Source organism: Petromyzon marinus, chromosome 44, assembly GCF_048934315.1.
Source record: "Petromyzon marinus isolate PM22_M1 ecotype Great Lakes invasive population chromosome 44, UKy_Petmar_22M1.pri1.0, whole genome shotgun sequence".
NCBI lineage: Eukaryota > Metazoa > Chordata > Hyperoartia > Petromyzontiformes > Petromyzontidae > Petromyzon > Petromyzon marinus.
Genome location: NC_133710.1, coordinates 6,074,337 through 6,094,864, shown reverse-complemented (window position 1 = coordinate 6,094,864; position 20,528 = coordinate 6,074,337). Strand labels below are relative to the sequence as shown.

At 52.9% G+C, this 20,528-nt stretch overlaps 1 protein-coding gene across 4 annotated transcripts; it reads right to left on the bottom strand.

Annotated features, from left to right (window-relative positions):
- Positions 1 to 5,313: 5,313 nt before the first annotated feature.
- On the bottom strand, positions 5,314 to 18,182 carry LOC116951937 (thromboxane A2 receptor-like). 4 transcript variants are annotated; one of them, XM_076073971.1, is made up of 4 exons: positions 18,096 to 18,182; positions 11,737 to 14,349; positions 11,006 to 11,233; positions 5,314 to 6,809 (listed from the first exon to the last, which is right to left on the bottom strand). In XM_076073971.1, exons 2-4 carry the CDS (start codon positions 12,418 to 12,420, stop codon positions 6,327 to 6,329), a joined length of 1,395 nt encoding a protein of 464 aa, XP_075930086.1. In that variant the 5' UTR covers positions 12,421 to 14,349; positions 18,096 to 18,182; the 3' UTR covers positions 5,314 to 6,326. The 4 variants fall into 4 exon arrangements, with proteins under 4 accessions (XP_075930086.1, XP_032826709.1, XP_032826711.1 ...); XM_032970818.2 differs by having other exon boundaries at positions 18,101 to 18,182; XM_032970820.2 differs by lacking the exon at positions 18,096 to 18,182 and adding an exon at positions 14,975 to 15,247.
- Between the last annotated feature and the right edge of the window lie 2,346 nt (positions 18,183 to 20,528).

Sequence of the window (20,528 nt, the reverse complement as noted above, 5' to 3'; positions counted from 1 at the left end):
AGTTTGTCACGTAAACAGAACGTGCCAATTCGTTACTAGTTCAGCACAACCGGTGTGCTCTTCAACGACACATTTACATATTTGCGCGATGTAACCCACAAACGAACCCCTGTATATAATGGATAAGTAACACTGTGCCTCTCGTCATCCACACTCACTCAGACAGAATGTCAGGGCGGGTGACGCGCGGCATAGCACGCGGTCGCCGCTCGTTGTTGCAAGGGGGGGGGGGTCACGGTTCGAATCGGGCAGGCCTCCCCTGGTTACTGCTGCGGGGCGGATTGACCGCGGGAAATAACTCCGCGTCGTCCGCGTCACGCGCGGACGTCACAAAGACTCGCTGACGTCACTGGGAACGCGGGGGGGGGGGGGGCGTCACGTGCCGCTTGGAGCTATGCACTTATTAAATCAAATAGTTTGAAAAATAATTTCTTTACAACTGCTTTTTTCATGCTGTCGTTTGTCCTTCGACCGCACGTCCGATTAGCGTGGTTGGCTACGTACGGTAACGAAAGAACTTCAGTGCTGTTGAAGTTTATTTTCTTTGTTATTCTGGACGAAAATATTAAAGTTCTAATTGTTTTAACCAGGCCCGAGAACTCCAGAGACCAAGATAGAGGAGTCCCATTTGCAAGAGTGGCCCGGCTCACCAAAATAACAAAAAGCAAAACACGTGAAAATAAATTCCACGGTCGGCTACGTACGGTGCGAAGTAAATGCATCATCCTTCGTGATAGCACTGCGCTATGGAAATGACGTGCATACCAAATGTATTAAATTATTATTCTCAATAGCCACTGCGACAGAGGAGCAGAATTCTGACCTGGTTGGTGTCCCCCCCTTCCCCCCCACTCTTCCTCTGTGAATTATTACCATGGGAAGCACTCGGCTATAAGGGACACAGCCCATGATTTACATCCTGCCTGAATTTTCAAATAAAAACCCACAAGTGAAAATGTGACCAAAGCCATGAGCAGAGAGAACGCTGCTGTTGGTGGTGGTGACGATTTGTCTTCATCACGGTTTGCTGAGCGTAGGCGCTAAGGTCCAAAATGCCAAACGGACAGCAACAAACGGCACCAGATCAGACGATCGAGTTGTCATCGTGGCCACAGCCTTTGATGCCACAATCACGACCACCACCACCACCATCACCACCATCATCACCACCACACCTCATCGCCAACGCGTTCTCTCCCCTCCGCCAGATCCCGCAGCTGCTGCAGAGTCGACTCACAGCCACCTGCAAGGTCTGCCCAGGGAGTCTCATCCCACCGTCTTGGCGTTAGACTCGCACAGAGACCCAAATACTCATCACACAGAGACCCATAGACTCATCACACAGAGACCCATAGACTCATCACACAGAGACCCATAGACTCATCACACAGAGACCCATAGACTCATCACACAGAGACCCATAGACTCATCACACAGAGACCCATAGACTCATCACACAGACCCATAGACTCATCACACAAAGACCCATAGACTCATCACACAGAGGCCCATAGACTCATCACACAAAAACCCATAGACTCACACAGAGACCCATAGACTCGCACAGAGATCCATAGACTCGCGCAGAGACCCATAGATTCACGCAGAGACCCATAGACTCACACAGAGACCCATAGACTCGCACATCGATTCATAGACTCGCGCAGAGACCCATAGACTCACGCAGAGATCCATAGACTCATCACACAGAGACGCATAGACTCATCACACAGAGACCTATAGACTCACACAGAGACTCATAGACTCGCACAGAGACCCATAGACTCGCACAGAGCCCCATAAACTCATCACACAAAGACCCATAGACTCGCACAGAGGCCCATATACTCACGCAGAGATTCATTGACTCACACAGAGATCCATGGACTCATCACACAGAGATCCATAGACTCATCACACAGAGACCTATAGACTTACACAGAGACCCATAGACTCGCACAGAGACCCATAGACTCACACAGAGACCCATAGATCCATCACACAAAGACCCATAGACTCGCACAGAGGCCCATTGATTCACACAGAGACCCATAGATTCATCACACAAAGACCCATAGACTCGCACATAGGCCCATAGACTCACGCAGAGATTATTTGACTCACACAGAGATCCATAGACTCGCACATAGATCCATAGACTCGCGCAGAGACCCATAGACTCACGCATAGATCCATAGACTCATCACACAGAGACGCATAGGCTCATCACACAGAGACCCATAGACTCACACAGAGACTCATAGACTCGCACAGAGACCCATAGACTCACACAGAGACACATAGATCCATCACACAAAGACCCATAGACTCGCACAGAGGCCCATAAACTCACGCAGAGAATATTTGACTCACACAGAGATCCATATGCTCACAGAAACCCACAGATCTGCCCTAACGGTATCCCACTGTCAAGGCTGGGCCAGTGGACCAGCGACAAGCGGAAATATTTTTGTTACTTTAATTCCGAGCCCCATCAGTTACCGCACGGCGCTCACCCAGCGGCATCTGGAAACGGTTTGGTGTTTGCTCCAAAATTCCATGTTTGTGGGAAAATCCAAACACAAGTCAGAGATGTGCGTGCGTGCGTTTATGTGTGAGTTCATGGATCTCTGTGCAAGTCTATGGTTTTCTATTTGAGTCTGTGGGTCTCTATGTGAGCCCATTGGTCTATATTTAAATTTGTGGGTCTTTATGTACGTCAATGTGTCTCTATACGAGTCCATGGGTCTCTTATTTGAGTCATTGGGTCTCTATGTGAGCCTGCGGGTCTCATTGGTGGTCCGGCTGACACCGTGGTGAGATGTTAACTACCTCGCCTGGTATACAGGAGGTCGTGGATTCAATTCCGACCCTCACGCCTGCTGTTTATTTGGAGTTTGCGTGTCTCTCTCTCATCATCACGGTGGCTCGGAGATGTTAACTACCTCGCCTGTTCTACAGGAGGTCGTGGGTTCGATCCCAACCCTGACGCCTGCTGTATATTTGGAGTTTGCGTGTCTCTCTCTCATCATCATCATCATCACGGTGGCTAGGAGATGTTAACTACCTCGCCTGGTACACAGGAGGTCGTGGGTTCGATCCCAACCCTGACGCCTGCTGTATATTTGGAGTTTGCGTGTCTCTCATCATCATCATCACGGTGGCTAGGAGATGTTAACTACTTCGCCTGTTCTACAGGAGGTCGTGGGTTCGATCCCAACCCTGACGCCTGCTGCTATATATTTGGAGTTTGCGTGTCTCTCTCTCATCATCATCACGGTGGCTAGGAGATGTTAGCTACCTCGCCTGTTCTACAGGAGGTCGTGGGTTCGATCCCAACCCTGACGCCTGCTGCTATATATTTGGAGTTTGCGTGTCTCTCTCTCATCATCATCACGGTGGCTAGGAGATGTTAGCTACCTCGCCTGTTATACAGGAGGTCGTGGGTTCGATCCCAACCCTGACGCCTGCTGTATATTCGGAGTTTGCGTGTCTCTCTCTCTCCCCGTGGCCGCGTGGATTTTTCTCCGGGTCCTCCGTTTTTTTCCCTCCGCATTTAGAAAAAAAATCACACGTTTAGAATATTCGGTTGCTATAAATTTACACATTATGAAAAATAGCTATACAGCTCAGTGGTCCTTGCCTGGTTAAATAAAACAAAAATTTGTTTAGTTTAGAACCGAGGTTCTCAGTGGTGCTGGTCTCAGTGGCTTTCACTAAAATCGGTCGAACAATGATCACATTCACCACCTCCACGCTCACTCCACACGTCAAGGCATCGATCTACGTAACTTGATATTTATATTGATGCCATAAACGTTATCTGTCAGTACAGCACTGTCTATGGATTCATAAAGTGGGGCGTGTGCATACACACAAAGACAAAGGTCTCCCCTGCAGCCGCACAGATTGTTGGGGCAAGTGCCGTTAGCGAGCACGTTAAGGTCGGCACGGTGCAAAATGGGGTGGTTCGGTTAGCACCACGCTCGGCCACCTTTGTCTCCCCACGTCCTGAAGTTTGCACATGAGGCTGAGTCAACCTAGGGGAGGCCCAGGACTGATTCAGATAATCGCGACTGGTGTTGGTTGTCCATGAGCGGGATATCGAACTCGGGTCGCCCGGTTCGTAGCGCAGAGGCCTAACCGTGACACCAAAGACAAAGATCCCCCGTGTAGCCTCAACAGACTGTCGGGGCAAGTGCTGTTAGTGAGCACCTATGAAGGCCGGCACGGCACACGAGGGGGTGGGTGGCCAGCACCACGCCCGACCGCCTTTGTATCCCCGAGTGGCGATGTTTACACACCGCACCAGGTACCCATTTGAGGCTGAGTCGACCTAGGATGGGAGGCACAGGACCGGTTCAGATAATCGTCGCTGGTGTTGGCCGTGAGTGGATAATCGAACTTGGGTCGCCCGGTTCGTAGCGCAGAGCCCTAACCGCGACACTACCGCTCCCCACACGGACACACCACATGTATAGGTCGTGCTCGCTACGAACCGATTGCACACACGTGCACACGCACTCCGAAAACTCGCGAGACATTCCCGCAAAGCGACGGATAATTAAAGGTTGACTCAATTTTTTTGAAATCCCACCCCGACCTCCCCCCCCCCCCGGTGACGCAACGCGTTTTGGGGGGGGGGGGTGCCCCCCCTTCGCAGCACTCGTCTCGCAGATGAACGGCACCAATCAGCTCGCGCGGCAAAGAGCGCGCCCGCTAAACCAATCAAAGGGAGCTTGGCCGGCAGGTTCCATTATGACGCGGTAAGTGATGCACGAGGAGGGGGGAGGGGGGGAGGTGGGGGGAGGTCGTCTCCGGGCACGCCGAGGAGTAGCCCCCCACCCTCACCCCCACAACGCAGCGGGAGCGGTTAAAGGCGCAGCCCCTGGCGATTGTCCGCACGCACCACCGCCGGTGAAAGCTGTCGTCCGCTGGGAGGAGGGAGCCGCCTGAGGATCTCCGCCTCGGTGGGTACGTAGGCCTACTCTTCCCGACTGAGCTGGGGTGTGCATCCAAGTGACACCGATGGGTGGACAGGGGCGGTGGTAATTCGGGCGTTCGGCCGTCGTTTCAATTGCCGGAGATGTTGATTCAACCGACGAACTCTGGATTGCAAGTCCGGTGTGATAACCGATGCCCATAATAGCCCCCCCCCCAAAGCGCGGGGCCTGGGGCAGATGCTCCGATTTGCCATGCATCCCTAGGGGACGGCTCAGCGTCAACGGCCATCTCGAGATGTTACAGAGCCAGGGGAGAAAGTAGACGGAGGAGGAGGGGGGGGAGGGAGGGAGGGAGGTCACGAACACAAGACATTGTTGTGGTGTTTATTTTTTCAAACTCTGGTGGCCGTCTCCGGAAAGGCGGAATGGGAGGTGGGGGCGGGGAGGAGGAAAGACTGGAGGGAGGGAGGGAGGGAAGGGAGAGAGGGAAAAATGGCTAAAGAGGACAGGAGAGAGGGAGGCAGGGAGTGTGATTACATCTGACACCGTGACCTTGAAGAGCGGGGCACGCCCCCACCCTCAAAGCGCGGGGCCAATTGGGACAGTCGTCCTGATTGTCCGTGCGCCCCAGGGGAGTGCTCTCCGACACGCTGTCCACCTCTCTCTACGCACGGTGGCTACTGCGTCACGTGCCACAAAACGCTAAACTTCATCGACCGAGGTCGCCTTCGCACCGAGCACGCTGTGGTTGCCACAACCCCTATGCTGGACATACACAGAGGCCTCGCTTTGGGCCTCTGCTCAGCGGCCGTGATTTAAATTAAAAAAAAATCCAGTAACTCACTGCCATGGCGCCATCTAAATCACGGGCTCGTCGGTGGAGCACGTGAGGCCCTCGAGGTGAAGGGAGCGGGTGGTGACAACAGCGGGGGGAGGTGTATGCAGTTTATAATCCCATTTTATATTTAACATATATTAATATATATATATTTTATAGATGCGCCTTCACCCAAGGCGCTATACAGAACATAATGATTTTGAGTTTAGATGGCATGGGTAGTGCTGCGAGGATGGAGGAATGAGTGACCGAGAAGGAGGGGGTAGGACAACAAACTAAACACACTGCAAGCAGTTTCTACATAAATTCGTGTTCAATCTTGATTTAAAAAAAAAATTGAAGAGGTACAATGGGCAATGGAGAAGAGGTTCCAAGTTATGATTCTCTTCCGTCTTTCTTTGCTCATTGATGAGGCCTCGCCGCACAGTCTCCTGTTCCCACAATGTCTCTACCTCCTCCTGCTCATCCTCCTCCAACCCCACCTCATCTTCCGCCACCGGCATTCATCACGGCCACAGTCGGCACGCGCCGAGGGGCGACTGCGTTCACAAGCGACTCTCCTCCTCTGTTCCTCCTCCTCCATCTCCTCTTCCATCTCCACCGCCTCGTCGACCTCTACCTCCTCCCGTATCTCCACCACCTCCTCCTCCTCCTCCTCCGCGTCCTCCCCCGTTCACCGCGGGCATCATGGCCGCTCGGCCCCGAGGCGGGGTGGCCGTGGCCACCGCCGCGCCCTCCGGCGCGCCTTTCACGGAGGCGGCGGTGCGAAGCGCGGCGCCGTAGACCGCCGTCGACACGGACGCCGCGGACAGGCTCCGGACGGACGAGGCTGCGGTGCCGCCGCCGCCGCCGGCGCCACCGCCCAAACCGGGGCACAGCCTCAGCATGACGGAGCGGCGGAACAAGATGTAGACCCACGGGTCGAGGATCTGGTTCCAGGTCGCCATGCGGATGCCCAGGATGAGCGTGCGACAGTGGCGCTCGGCCGGTATGAGGCTGCTCTTGAGTGCGATGTTGGCGATGAACACCTGGAGGAGGGGGTGGGGGGGGTGGAGAGAAACGAGGATGGGGGGGAACGCCACCAGTGAGAGCTTCGAGAGTTACCGTGGGGTGGCTGTGGTGGTGGTGGCGGTGGCGGAGTTGGCACAGGAGGGGAGTACAGCTGGTGGTGCATCTACTGGTCATCTCGGTCGGTCGACCCATTGCACCTGCAGGGTCAGTCCCGATAGCCCCTGTCAGCAGCGAGCAGCGAGTCTTCGACACTTCACATGGTAGCCTCAAGGTGCACCTAGCCTGGCACAGGCGCCGTGGTGATGTCACCGTCACTTAGTGGCGAATGGCGGCTGTATTGGTATATTGGTGGTGGCGATGGCGGCGGTGGTGTTGGTGGTGGGTGGCTGCGGTGGGTGGCAGTGGCGGTGGTGGTGGTGGTGTCTATGCACGTGGCCTCTAAACCAGAAGCTGTGGAGGCATCGAGGGTTGGTGACGCTCCCTTCCTGCCGCCGTCGATGGAGAGCTCTCGCTAGGAAGAATCCGTCTACAGCAAAGTACTACCTGATATCACCAGTGCCCTTTGTATGGGATCGAGTGTTGTCCCCTCGCACGCTGCGGGTGCTCTGCTCTCCGGCCGCATGTAAGCACTCGTTAAGTGTCCGGTAACAACTTAATATATAGAGGATTGCCGAGCTCGCAGTGTGAATCTGGTGCTGGGCTCATCGCATTGCTGCGGTTCCTCTTCGCGCCCCTCTCGTCGAATGGCGTGCTGGTCGCGGTGCGTTAAAAGTACAAATGATTGTCGTCATAAATCGGATACAATAAATAAAGAGGACAATCCGCCTACGATTTCCTTAATTGCTGCAATTAACTTTTGCGTGTTTTGTTTTTGTTATTTTGGTGTCTATCTCGGTCTCTGGAGGTCTCAGCCTGGTTAAACTAAATACAACTTCAATCTTTTCCTCCACATGACAAAGAAAATAAAGTTCAGCAGCATTGTATGCATGTTGAACTTCTTTCGTACGTAGCCAAACGCGCTAAGCACAAAAAGCAGTTCTAAGGAAATTAGTTTGTCAGTCGAGATGGTTTAAAACTGCACAGCTCCACTGGCTTCCTAATATCGGGAGGAAGAGCGTTCCAGACGGCCGCAGAAACGCGCATCTGAAAGCGTCGCGCGATGCGGTGGCCGCCGTACTTTTTTCGATGGCTGTAGCCAAAAGCGTCGCTTCAATGCAAGCGCTGCTGGAACCAGGCGAACCCAGGGGGCCCGAATCCGGTGGAAAAAAAATAAAGAATAAACCCCTCAACATTTCAAGAGCCGCAACGCCACTGTGGGTGAATACGAGGCGGTGGTCCCTTGAAAAATAACTGTGACGAAGCAAGTTCCTTAAAGAGCCGCAGGTTTGCGACCCATTGGGCTGCCTTAAAATGATGCACTCTCGCGAGGAGTTGTTGCGGCTGCAGGGATGTGTAAAATAAGTCCGTTCAACACGTAGGCTTTCGCGACCAATGTCATGCGTAGCAGAGGTTTCTTCAGGTTGTAAATTGCCGGCGAAACGTCAGGGCACTAGAATTGTGAACGTTCGCGTGGGTTCGCTCTCCAACACACAACCGGTGTACGCTGTACTCGTAACGAATTGCCACGTTTTGGTTATGTTACAAACGAAACTATTTGGCCGTCGGGTGGTGGCGAGTTTAACGACACATTTATATTTACGTGATCTAACCCCCCCCCAAAAAACTCCTCTGTTAATGGGAACAATAAATCTGTTGTATTTTCTTTTGTTACGTGTAGGAACTGCTTGGCGAAGGAGGAGGCGACGTGTCTGCTTGTTTTGTTATGTATATATTTTATGTATATATTTATGTATATATTTTGTTATATACATACTCCCTCTGCCAGCGAGGCTAGTGGTTACTTTGCTCGAGTGGGCGAGTGGGGGTTACGAAGCGCTTCAATCACCTCGAGTTGAACGAACCTTGATAGGAGAGCTGAACGCTAAGCGGAATGAGTAATGACAGGGATTCATTTCCCGCTCGCTATATTTTCCGGAACTCTGCTACAGGCGGCCTCGGAGTCGGGTATATAGGGATTATCTGGCACAAGGCACTACCACTCGAGTACAAGGCATGTGTATCCATAATAATAATCCAATGTTTTCTAAATCAAGCGCGAAACCTAAGAGTAGATTGAATACCGCTTGGGCAGATCTATAGTTCTCTGCGTGAGTCTATCTGTCTGTGTGTTAATCTATGTGTCTGTGTGTGAGTCTATGTGTCTGTGTGTGAGTCTATGTGTCTGTGTGTGAATCTATGTGTCTGTGTGTGAGTCTATGTGTCTGTGTGTGAGTCTATGTGTCTGTGTGTGAGTCTATGTGTCTGTGTGTGAGTCCATGGGTCTGTGTGTGAGTCCATGGGTCTGTGTGTGAGTCTATGGGTCTATGTGTGAGTCTATGGGTCTGTGTGTGAATCTATGGGTCTGTGTGTGAGCCTATGGGTCTGTGTGTGAGTCCATCGGTCTGTGTGTGAGTCTATGGGTCTGTGTGTGAGTCTATGTGTCTGTGTGTGAGTCTATGGGTCTGTGTGTGAGTCTATGTGTCTGTGTGTGAGTCTATGTGTCTGTGCGTGAGTCTATGGGTCTGTGTGTGAATCTATGGGTCTGTGTGTGAGTCTATGGATCTGTGTGCGAGTCTATGGGTCTGTGTGTGAGTCTATGGGTCTGTGTGTGAGTCTATGGATCTGTGTGCGAGTATATGGGTCTGTGTGTGAGTCTATGGGTGTGTGTGTGAGTCTATGGGTCTGAGTGTGAGTCTATGGATCTTTGTGTGAGTCTATGTGTCTGTGTGTGAGTCTATGGATCTGTGTGCAAGTCTATGTGTCTGTGTGTGAGTATGTGTCTGTGTGTGAGTATATGTGTCTGTGTGCGAGTCTATCGATCTGTGTGTGAGTCTATGGGTCTGTGTGTGAGTCTATGGGTCTGTGTGTGAGTCTATGTGTCTGTGTGTGAGTCTATGGGTCTGTGTGTGAATCTATGGGTTGGTGTGTGAGTCTATGTGTCTGTGTGTGAGTCTGTGTCTGTGTGTAAGTCTATGTGTCTGTGTGTGAGTCTATGTGTCTGTGTGTAAGTCTATGGGTCTCTGTGTGAGTCTATGTGTCTGTGTGTGAGTCTATGTGTCTGTGTGCGAGTCTATGGATCTGTGTGTGAGTCTATGGGTCTGTGTGTGAGTCTATGGGTCTGTGTGTGAGTCTATGTGTCTGTGTGTGAGTCTATGTGTCTGTGTGTGAGTCTATGTGTCTGTGTGCGAGTCTATGGATCTGTGTGTGAGTCTATGGGTTGGTGTGTGAGTCTATGTGTCTGTGTGTGAGTCTATGTGTCTGTGTGTAAGTCTATGTGTCTGTGTGTGAGTCTATGGGTCTCTTTGTGAATTTAATAAATTGCATTATGCTTGCTGCTGGTGGAGGTGGTGGGGCTGTAAATTATTAATTATTTGTTATGACGATTAAAATAAGTCCAGTTCGGGTTTTCCCCGTTGTGGCTTTTTTGTCAATGAATACCGGATCGGGAACTAAAACGAGGGTACCCACGCCAGCGAAGAGTCACTCTCCCCGTGAACGAGAGACTCTGACGACGGAGCGGGGTTCACGTGGCCACGTGAGGAAAACCCGGACTGGATCGTCGTTCCGACGACGACGTCGACGGCCGTGAGGAAATGACGAGGGCGACGACTGACAATTAAGATGACGGTGATGAATATCACGATGAATTACCGACAGCGACAAAAGAAAAACCACGCAAATTAAAACGAAGACAACAAATGACAGAGAGAGCACGACCACTAAACCGGTGTCCCTACAATACTCTTTGGTTCTTTCGGTAAACTCACGTAGGCATAAAATAAAATAAATCACGACGTTTCCGCACTTTATTTTATTTTATACCCACTTGGTGACTTTACCGAAATAATTCCTGCAGTCACGAAAGCTTCAAATCAAGATTGAACCCCTACAATATTTCCGCAGCCCGGCACAACTCGCGACGACCGTGGCCACCGCTTTGTCAAGTTGCCACCCACCGCAGTCTCTGCCAGCCGGCGATCGCGAGAGCGCGGAAAATACTCGGCGAGAAATTGAACCTCGACAACAACAACACCCGCCACCGCTCCCCTTTCCACCGCCGCCCGCCCCCCCCCCCCCCCGAAGTCCCCAATGAACCGAGGGCCCCGTCTCTCACCAGCAGCGGAGTCCAGCACACGGTGGCGATCACCATGATGCCCAGCAGCTGCACCACCATTTCCAACTCGTGCTTGTTGGCGCGGTGCCGCCTCCGAGCGCCGGCCCCGGCACCGCAGCGGCGAGCACGCACCAGCGTGAGCACCGTGGTGCTGTTGAAGACGTGGGAGGCAGCGAGGGAGAGGAGACCCAGGAGGGAGAAGCAGACGGCGCCGGCCGCGTGCGCCGGCTGGCCGCAGTGGGGCATCGGGGAGGGAGGGGGAGAGGGGGAGGAACAACGAAACGCAAATGACGCTTCGCTGATGCTCCGACGATGGTGATGACGATGATCGTCAACGGAGCTGTAAGCCATCGTCACGCCAACTCTGGTCATCCTCGCTGCAGCAGCGGCGGCGGCTTTTGTCGAAGCCACCGGACAAAGACGGTGGTCCTCCTGCGACCGTCTGGAACGCTCTCCCTTATGATATTAGGAAGGCGCTGGAGCTATGCACTTTTAAACCATCATCTAGATTGGCAAGCTCATTTCTTTAGAACTGCGTTTTGTGTTTCGTTTGCTGTCCTGCCCCCGCACCTCCGATGAGCACGGTTGGCTACGTACGAAAGAACTTCAACACACTTCGATATGTCCGACACACCGCCTTTACGTACGCGCGTCGAACTTCTTTCGCACCGTGCGTTAGCCAACCGTGCCAACCGGAGCCGCCCGATGACCCCGGCCGCAACCGCACCGACCTCCAGGACGCCTCCGTCCGCCCCCTCCGTCGCGAGGAAGCACCACGAGCCCGGCCACTGCACCGAGTAGGAGCCGAGGCCGGCCGCGGGCGCCACCGCCATGACGAGCGCCAGGGCCCAGGCGGAGAGCACGGCCGCGCCGGCCCCGCGCCGCGTCACGACGGCGGCGTGGACGAGCGGCCGCGCGATGCCGAGGCCGCGCTCGACCGCCATGGCGCAGCCCAGCAGCAGGGGCGACAGGCCGAAGAACACCATGCAGCCGCCGAAGAAGCGGCAGAGGTGGCGCCGGGGGTCCACCCTCGTCCACTCGAGGTCGAGCGCGTGCATGCTCACGACGACGGCGCCCGTGACCGCCAGGCCGGCGAGGTCGGTGGCGACGAGGCCCGTGACGACGGCGAGGAAGGCGCCGCGCGAGCGGCTGCGGGTGCGGCGAGCGGCCCTCGCCACCACGACAAGGGCGAAGATGTTGGAGGCGAGCCCCGCGGCGGTGAAGATCGCCGAGTACCAGGGCGAGATGCGGTTCGGCGTCGACTTGGCGGCGCAGGAGGGCGACGCCGACGCCGTCGCGTTCTCCATCGCCGACGCCGTCGGAGCGCCGCTCGCGTCGAAGAGGACGCCCGGCAGCGAGAAGGCCGTGGCGCCGGCGGCGGCGCTGTCGGCCGCCGCCGAGATCGCGAGGGCCATGGCGAGGTTACGGTGGCGGAGATCGGCGAGGGTGAAGGTTGGCGGTGTTTGGTGCGCAGGCTCCCGTTATTAACGGAGAGGTCTCACTGTCACGAGACCGTTTCAATATTGATGAAGGAGATGTTGGTGGTGAAGGAGGTCAGCAGATCCTGGTGATGAAGGTCAGCATATCCTGGTGATGAAGATCAGCAGATCCTGGTGATGAAGGTCAGCAGATCCTGGTGATGAAGGTCAGCAGATCCTGGTGATGAAGGTCAGTAGAGCCTGGTGATGAAGGTCAGCAGATCCTGGTGATGAAGGTCAGTAGATCCTGGTGATGAAGATCAGCAGATCCTGGTGATGAAGATCAGCAGATCCTGGTGATGAAGGAGGTCAGCAGATCCTGGTAATGAAGGTCAGCAGATCCTGGTAATGAAGGTCAGCAGATCCTGGTGATGAAGGAGGTGCCTCGTTTATTGAGGCCCCAATATTCATGTGCCGGGTACCGACAGAGTAGGTGACTACGGGAGGGCAGATCGTCGAAGGGCAAACGGCCTGACGCTCCCTACGCAGTGATCCCTTCCTCCTGCGCCATCATCAAGCGACGGACGCCAACTCTGACCGACCGTAGGATAACGTGGTTGCAGTTCGGTAAAGTTTTAATTTATTTTAGAAAAAAAAAACAATCCTCGGTGCCACGTGGACCCCCGAGGACAAACACCGCTCGGTCGTCGAGTCTCGGTCCATCAACTTTAAAACGTTCGCCGCCTTCGCGATGAGACGTTCGGTCGATCCAGGGCCGGATCAAGGCACGGGGGCTTTCGGGCCTGAGCCCAGGGGCCTCCGTCAGCTGGAGGGCCTCCAGAGATGAAGTGAAAAGTTATTTCGTTTGTGAGTGCTGCATTTTATTTGTTGTTAGCCTTGTAAAAAATAAATTTATTTTTCTTTAACTTTGTTTTCCTTTGGAAAATATTACTGGGGGCCCTCACAGTAGCTGTAGCCCAGGGGGCCGATACAATCTTAATCAGGCCCTGGGTCGACCCCAACGCTGAAAAACGCAGAGTGAGCCAGTCAGTTGCCAACAGCGTATCGACGTTCACGTGTTTCGGTTTACACAGCGAGAGAGAGAGGGATGTATGCGTGTGTGTGTGTACATATATAGTCAAGCGTCGTGGTGACGTCACCGCCACTTAGTGGCGAATGGCGGTTGTTGTTATTTAGTCGTGGCAGGCGCAGGTTTTTTTTGTTGGCGTGCGATCGTCACGCAGATGTCGAACTTCAGTCGCGCGAGTCAACGAAAGGTGGTCGGGCGTTGGACAACGTTTGGACGCGTTCCAGGAGTGAACGCGCGTGCACGGTCTGACATGAAGTCGTTGAGCGAGCTCCTTCTCATCGTGCGGACGGTCCGCCCAGCGGAGTTTTCCTGCACGGCTCTGCGCTCAGCGAACCGGCGACTTAGAAAAATAAATAAAAATCTAAATTGAAAGAAGCAAAACGCATCGAGCGCGGAGCTTGAATGGCGACGACGGACGAGACGCATGAATTCCCGCACGGCCGCCTCTGCCCTCGATAAAAGAGCTCCTTAGCTAAGTGGGCTTTAACTCAGTGGGGACATATTGCACGCTGCCGGTTCTGACTCTCTCTTTCTCTGGCGTCTCTCTTCTCGCCAAGACTTCGCCAGGGACTTTGACGCGATCGGGGCTCAAGAGACGGCTGGCGACAACAAAATAACTTAAAACTCATCCCAGAAACCACCGTGACCACCAAACGCCACCACCACCCCCCACCACCCCCTCCGTGTGTGTTGTTAAAAATTGTTTTTTTACAGAAATACCGGAGAAATGCCTTCATCCACTGGTGCGTTGAGAATCCGTTGAAATGTTTTTTTGTGTGTGGCCTATCTGGTTTCGCGATGACGGAAGCCACGTGCGTCCCAGTGGTCGAAAAGTCCTGCAATGAGAGGGAGAGAGAGAGTCGGGATGCTCACGTGGCTGCAAGGGAAGTTTCGTGAGGCATATACAGCCCCCGCCATAGGAACTTGGAATGTCTGTCTGTGGCTTGAAGGCCTTGAAGGGGTAGGGGCGGGGAGGTGTGAGCAGCGACACCTCTTGTGTGAGTGAAACGTAATTTTACACACAGGGTGGCCCAAAAGTTCGGACTCGTTGGCTTGTTATATTTACGTTGACAAATCCCAAAAGGTGACCGGATTTCATTGTATTCACCACAAATATTCCAAGCTGACTTACGCTGCCTTTTTTAAAAATGGGAGACAAAAAAGAAATCGCCACCCACCAAAAAGACGTGCTTATGCTCAGCTGTCAGTCGAGTTATACAAACCTGGCTTCACTCACGTACGCGCGCACAGCTACCGGATTATAAGACGCACCCCTCAACTTTTTCTTATAATGCAGAGTGGGCTGGGCTTCGGAGTGGGGGGAAGGTGCGTCGTATATTCCAGAGACCGCAGACATCATCGTGGTCATTTTTTTCCAGCAGCAGCAGCACCGCCGGTGTGAAAATGGAAGGGAAAAACAACCGCATTTGATTCAGAAATTACGTGGGGCCCGACTCTCACCAGCAGCACTTAACACCCCCAGAAGGCACGGGATCGAGTTTCCCTTCGACGTTCACAGCCGTGGCACCGGCGCCGAAATGGAACCAGCCTGCTGGGAGATGACGCGGCTTCAACTCAGCAGCAGTAGCAGCAGCAGGAGTCACTCACGCCTGTCAACAAGACCACGTGACCACAAACGCTCTCATCCCTCACTCCACGGGATCCCAATCTCATCGCACTCTCCTGCCTCTCATCTCGCGCTCCACTCCCCTCCACGCCCTCTCCTACCTCTCCCCTCTCATCTCACTCCACTCCCCTCCACGCACTCTCCTACCTCTCCCCTCTCATCTCACTCCACTCCCCCTCCACTCACTCTCCTACCTCATTAAAAAAAACCATCATCACCACCACGACAATCATCATGACCAATCTAATCACCATCTTTTATCACGATAACCACCACTACCACCACCACGTGGCATCACCGTCATGGGTACCACTTGCGAGGAGAGAGCACAATAGGAGGCATCTGACTCCACACAAGTGATGGGTGCCCCGCGCCTTGCCAGGGGCGAACGTGGAATTCCCTACCCCCGGCACAGGACACCAGACGAAGACGAACGACGCCAGTGGGGGGGGGGGGGGGGGTTCGATTGGACACAGAAGGCTCCCCTCCATTTAACCCCCCAGAGCGGCGTCTGCCCCACTCACGACAACACGCGCGCATGTTTTCAACCGAACAACCGATAACACCGTGGCCTTGAACGTTAATATTTAAAACAGGCGACGTTTCGGGCAATGGCCCTTCCTGAGTTGTGTTTGTGTCACGCACGGTAGTTAGCCCGTCCCGAGCGCTATCCAGGCTCAGCCTCGCTAAGCTTCTGGGATCAGTTGAAATTGGGTTCTTTGGGGTTCATGCGATCATATGTTTTGTATAAAATCAATTTATTTTATTTTTTTCACTTAAATTGTAACCGGCTCATGCGCGCATGTGGATTTGGACTATTCCATGTGTGTGTATATATAATAAATATGCTGCCCTTTAAACAATCAGCAGGCCCTGTGTGTGTATGTACGCGTGTGCGTGTGTGTATGTACACGTGTGTGTGTGTGTACACGTGTGCGTATGTGTGTGTATGTACACGTGTGCGTGTGTGTGTACACGTGTGTGTATGTACACGTGTGTGTATGTACACGTGTGCGCGTGTGTGTATGTACACGTGTGCGTGTGTGTACACGTGTGTGTATGTACACGTGTGTGTGTACACGTGTGCATGTACACGTGTATGTACACGTGTGCGTGTGTGTGTAACGTGTATTTATGCGCAGTGTGTGTGTATGTACACGTGTGTGTCTTTGTACACGTGTGCGTGTGTGTGTAACGTGTTTTTATGCGCAGTGTGTACGTATGTTGGCGAGCGTGTGGGGAGCGGTGGTGCAGCGGTTAGTGCCCTGCGCTCACGACCAAATAATAACGATAATAGGTGGCGAATAGCTAAAACGATTCTGGGCCTCTTCCTCTCGGTCTACGCCTTGACTGAGTACGATGTGTAAACATCAGCGCTCGGGAGACAAAGGCGGCTTTGTTTCGTGCTCACCACTCACCCCGAATTTAAAGAAACTCACGGCCAGGGTGCTCCAGGTCTCGCGACCCCCCCCCCCCGCCCCCAATCACGCTCCGTTCCACGTTTACCAATTTCATGGGTGACGCCGTCTGCGTTACCAAAGCCGATGCAAATTAAGTTTGGGATATTGGGCCACGTGTGTACACGCGTGAGCCACGTGTTTGCGTGTACCACGTGGGAGCCGCCCATGTACCACGTGTGAGCCACGTGTGAGCGTGTACCACATGCTACGGGTTTTGGAGTAGAACGGGCGGGGCGTTCATTTGGTAACCAGTCATACAAAAAAAACACGGATTTTTTTGTACGCGTATACGTTTATGTATGCGTGTATACGTATCTCTATGTATGTGTGTATATGAATATTCGTGTGCGTATGCATGTATTTGTATGCCATGTATCTGCCTCTGCGTATCTGCAAACATGCATGTGTATCTATGTATGTCTATGCGTCTGTGTATGTATACGGGTGTATGTTTATGTGTATACGTATATCTATAATACAGGGGGGTTTTTTGGGGTTAGATCGCGTCAATATAAATGTGTCGTTAAACCCGCCACCACCCGACACAGCACAATTAGTAAGGTTTGTCACGTAAACAGAACACGCCAATTCGTTACTAGTACAGCACACCGGTGTGTTGGAGAGCAAATCCACAGCATCGGTATATACGTATCAACTATCTACGTGTCTCTCTGTGTACGGACGTAAGTGTGTTGAACTTCGTTCGCACCGTACGTAGCGAACCGTGCTAATACGGGGAAATTGACAACAAACTAAACACAAAAAGCGGTTCTAAAGAACATACTTTGTCAATATAGACGATCATTTAAAAGTGCATAGCTCCAGTGGCTTCCGAGCAAACAGAAGGAAGAGCGTTCCAGACGGCCGCAGAAGCGCGTCTGAAAGCGCGCGATGCGTGTGTACGCATCTTGTCACGTGTGTATGTACCGTGCCGTATTATCCTAGCAACTACATATGTAGTAGCTACTACATATATAGTATATATAGTAGCGTTGTTTACCGTAGTAGTAGCTACGGGCCCCGCACTTTCAAGGGCCCCGCGCTAAATGCTTTCAAGCAATCAATTGCGTATTCTTGGTTCTTTCGGTAAAGTCACATAGAAGGGAAACAATAAAATGATACAAATATATAAAACAATAAAACAATTCAATCAATTCCGGTTCAGTGATTCTGCGCTTGCTCTATTACTATAGTACTATACCGCCTTCAACTTTTATGAACGACTGAGTGTTTAAGGTTAGCGATTTGTCGTATTATCTGTGGCTGTATAGCAAATAAAAATACAATTACTTTACTATCCAAGTAAAAAAGTTGGTGTTTTAATATTCAAGTATATATTTTTTATTTAGAGCCCCTTTATAACATGTGCTAAAGGCCCCGCACTAGCTTCATCCGGCACTGTGTATATGTGTTTGTGCCTACGCACGTACGTTTACCCGTAGTCGTGTGTGCACGGTAGACAACAACAACAACAACGCGTGTACTCGCCTCGTACCTTACCGAGCTCGCCCACGCTCCTCGTTCTCTGTCCCTCGACCGAGAGCTCCGCTCGGCTCCTCCGAGTCGAGCGGAGAGGCGGGGACCGGGCCCAGCCCAGGAACTCCCTCCCACCCTCCCCCACCACGAAGGAGGGGAGGCGGGGGCGACGCGGAGAGTAGGGGGTGGTTGTGGTGGGTGTAGTGGTGGGGGTGGTTGTGGTGGGTGTAGTGGTGGGGGGTGGTGGGTGTAGTGGTGGGGGTGGTTGTGGTGGGTGTAGTGGTGGGGGTGGTTGTGGTGGGTGTAGTGGTGGGGGTGGTTGTGGTGAGTGTAGTGGTGGGGGTGGTTGTGGTGGGTGTAGTGGTGGGGGTGGTTGTGATGGGTGTAGTGGTGGGGGTGGTTGTGGTGAGTGTAGTGGTGGGGGTGGTTGTGGTGGGTGTAGTGGTGGGGGTGGTTGTGGTGGGTGTAGTGGTGGGGGTGGTGGGTGTAGTGGTGGGGGTGGTTGTGGTGGGTGTAGTGGTGGGGGTGGTTGTGGTGGGTGTAGTGGTGGGGGTGGTTGTGGTGGGTGTAGTGGTGGGGGTGGTTGTGGTGAGTGTAGTGGTGGGGGTGGTTGTGGTGGGTGTAGTGGTGGGGGTGGTTGTGGTGGGTGTAGTGGTGGGGGTGGTTGTGGTTTTGTTTGTTGCGGTTGCACCCGATTCAAGAGCCGAATGGCTCACAGGGCTATACCAAATGAATTAAACTGAAACTGTTGTGTGTAGTGGTAGGGGTGCTTGTGGTGGGTGTAGTGGTGGGGGTGGTGGGTGTAGTGGTGGTTGTGGTGGGTGTAGTGGTAGGGGTGGTTTGGTGGGTGTAGTGGTGGGGGTGGTTGTGGTGGGTGTAGTGGTGGGGGTGGTGGGTGTAGTGGTGGGTGTGGTGGGTGTAATGAAGTGCGAGTTGTTATCTACCTCGCCTGCTATACAGGAGGTCATGGGTTCGATCCCGACGCTGACGCCTGCTGCTCTATATTTGGAGTTTGCGTGTCTCTCTCTCATCATCATCATCACGGTGGCTAGGAAATTCATACCAAGACAAATTCATACCAAGACAAATTCACACCAAGACAAATTCATACTAAGACAAATACACACCAAGACAAATTCACACCAAGACAAATACACACCAAGACAAATTCACACCAAGACAAATACACACATAGACAAATTCATACCAAGACAAATTCATACCAAGACAAATTCACACCAAGACAAATACACACCAAGACAAATTCACACCAAGACAAATACACACCAAGACAAATTCATACCAAGACAAATACACACCAAGACAAATTCACACCAAGACAAATTCATACCAAGACAAATTCATACCAAGACAAATTCATACCAAGACAAATTCATACCAACACAAATTCACACCAAGACAAATTAATACCAAGACAAATTAATACCAAGACAAATTCATACCAAGACAAATACACACCAAGACAAATTCATACCAACACAAATTCATACCAAGACAATTATCTGCCGTATTGCCTCCATAGGGCAAGTGCTGTCAGTATGGAGGCCGCACGGCGCACGAGGGATGGAGTGGGTGGCCAGCAACCACGCGCGGCCACCATTGTCTCCCCAGTGAAGACCCAGGACCGGTGCAGCAATGCATCAGCGTCCAGAGGTCGCGAACGGGAATCGAACCTCGTGTCCGCCGGGTTCGTAGCGCAACGCGCTGACCCCCCAACACCACCGCTCCCGGCCCCCTAGCAGCGGCTTACACACACACACAGAGACAGCGAGCAGCACGCGAGCGCTCTTCCTGCTCATTCTCCACGCACCCTCCGATGAGCACAGTGTGGGCTGACGTGCGGTGCGAAATAAGTTCAGCACACACACACACACATACGAATCACGGGCCTGATATTCTGCCGTTAAATTCGTCGAGAGCTCAGACGTCTATCTCGCAAACCGCTCGTGCGGGCATGTCGATGCCTGCGTCGTGCGCCATCCTCAAGTCATAATATTTACTCCGCATCCCGTAAACAAAGCGTCTCCACCCCCTTCCCCCTCCCCCTCCGGCCGTACACGCGGTGTGGCCAGTGGCCAGCACCCGTGCTGGTGGCCTGCTGGGGAGGCCACGAGGCATTACTAATTCAAACACATTTTGTTCTAACTCATGGTGAGTTTATATTCGATGCTTGCTGTGATGGTGACAGCAGCAGCAGTAGCAGAGACATGGGTTCGGGAGCTCGATGCCAATGTTGGAGGTGCTGCTGCTGCTGCTGCTGGCCACGACGAGAGGGCTTCGGCAGAGAGAGAGAGTTCGTGTGGTGCTGCTGTTCCTCTTCCTGCTCCGTCGAAGGAGCACAGACCACAGCGGGGTTGATGCCTGGTCCATGGTGAGATGCCCAAAGAGATATAGAGGTGGAGATGCGGTGAGATGAGACAAATGTGGATAC

Coding starts and splice junctions, on each gene's coding strand:
- LOC116951937 (XM_076073971.1), bottom strand. CDS start 12,420: ATGGCCCTCGCGATCTCGGCGGCGGCCGACAGCGCCGCCGCCGGCGCC. Junction 11,234..11,736: donor CGGACGGAGGCGTCCTGGAG/GTCGGTGCGGTT, acceptor CACTGCGGCCAG/CCGGCGCACGCGGCCGGCGC. Junction 6,810..11,005: donor TGTGCTGGACTCCGCTGCTG/GTGAGAGACGGG, acceptor CCCCTCCTCCAG/GTGTTCATCGCCAACATCGC.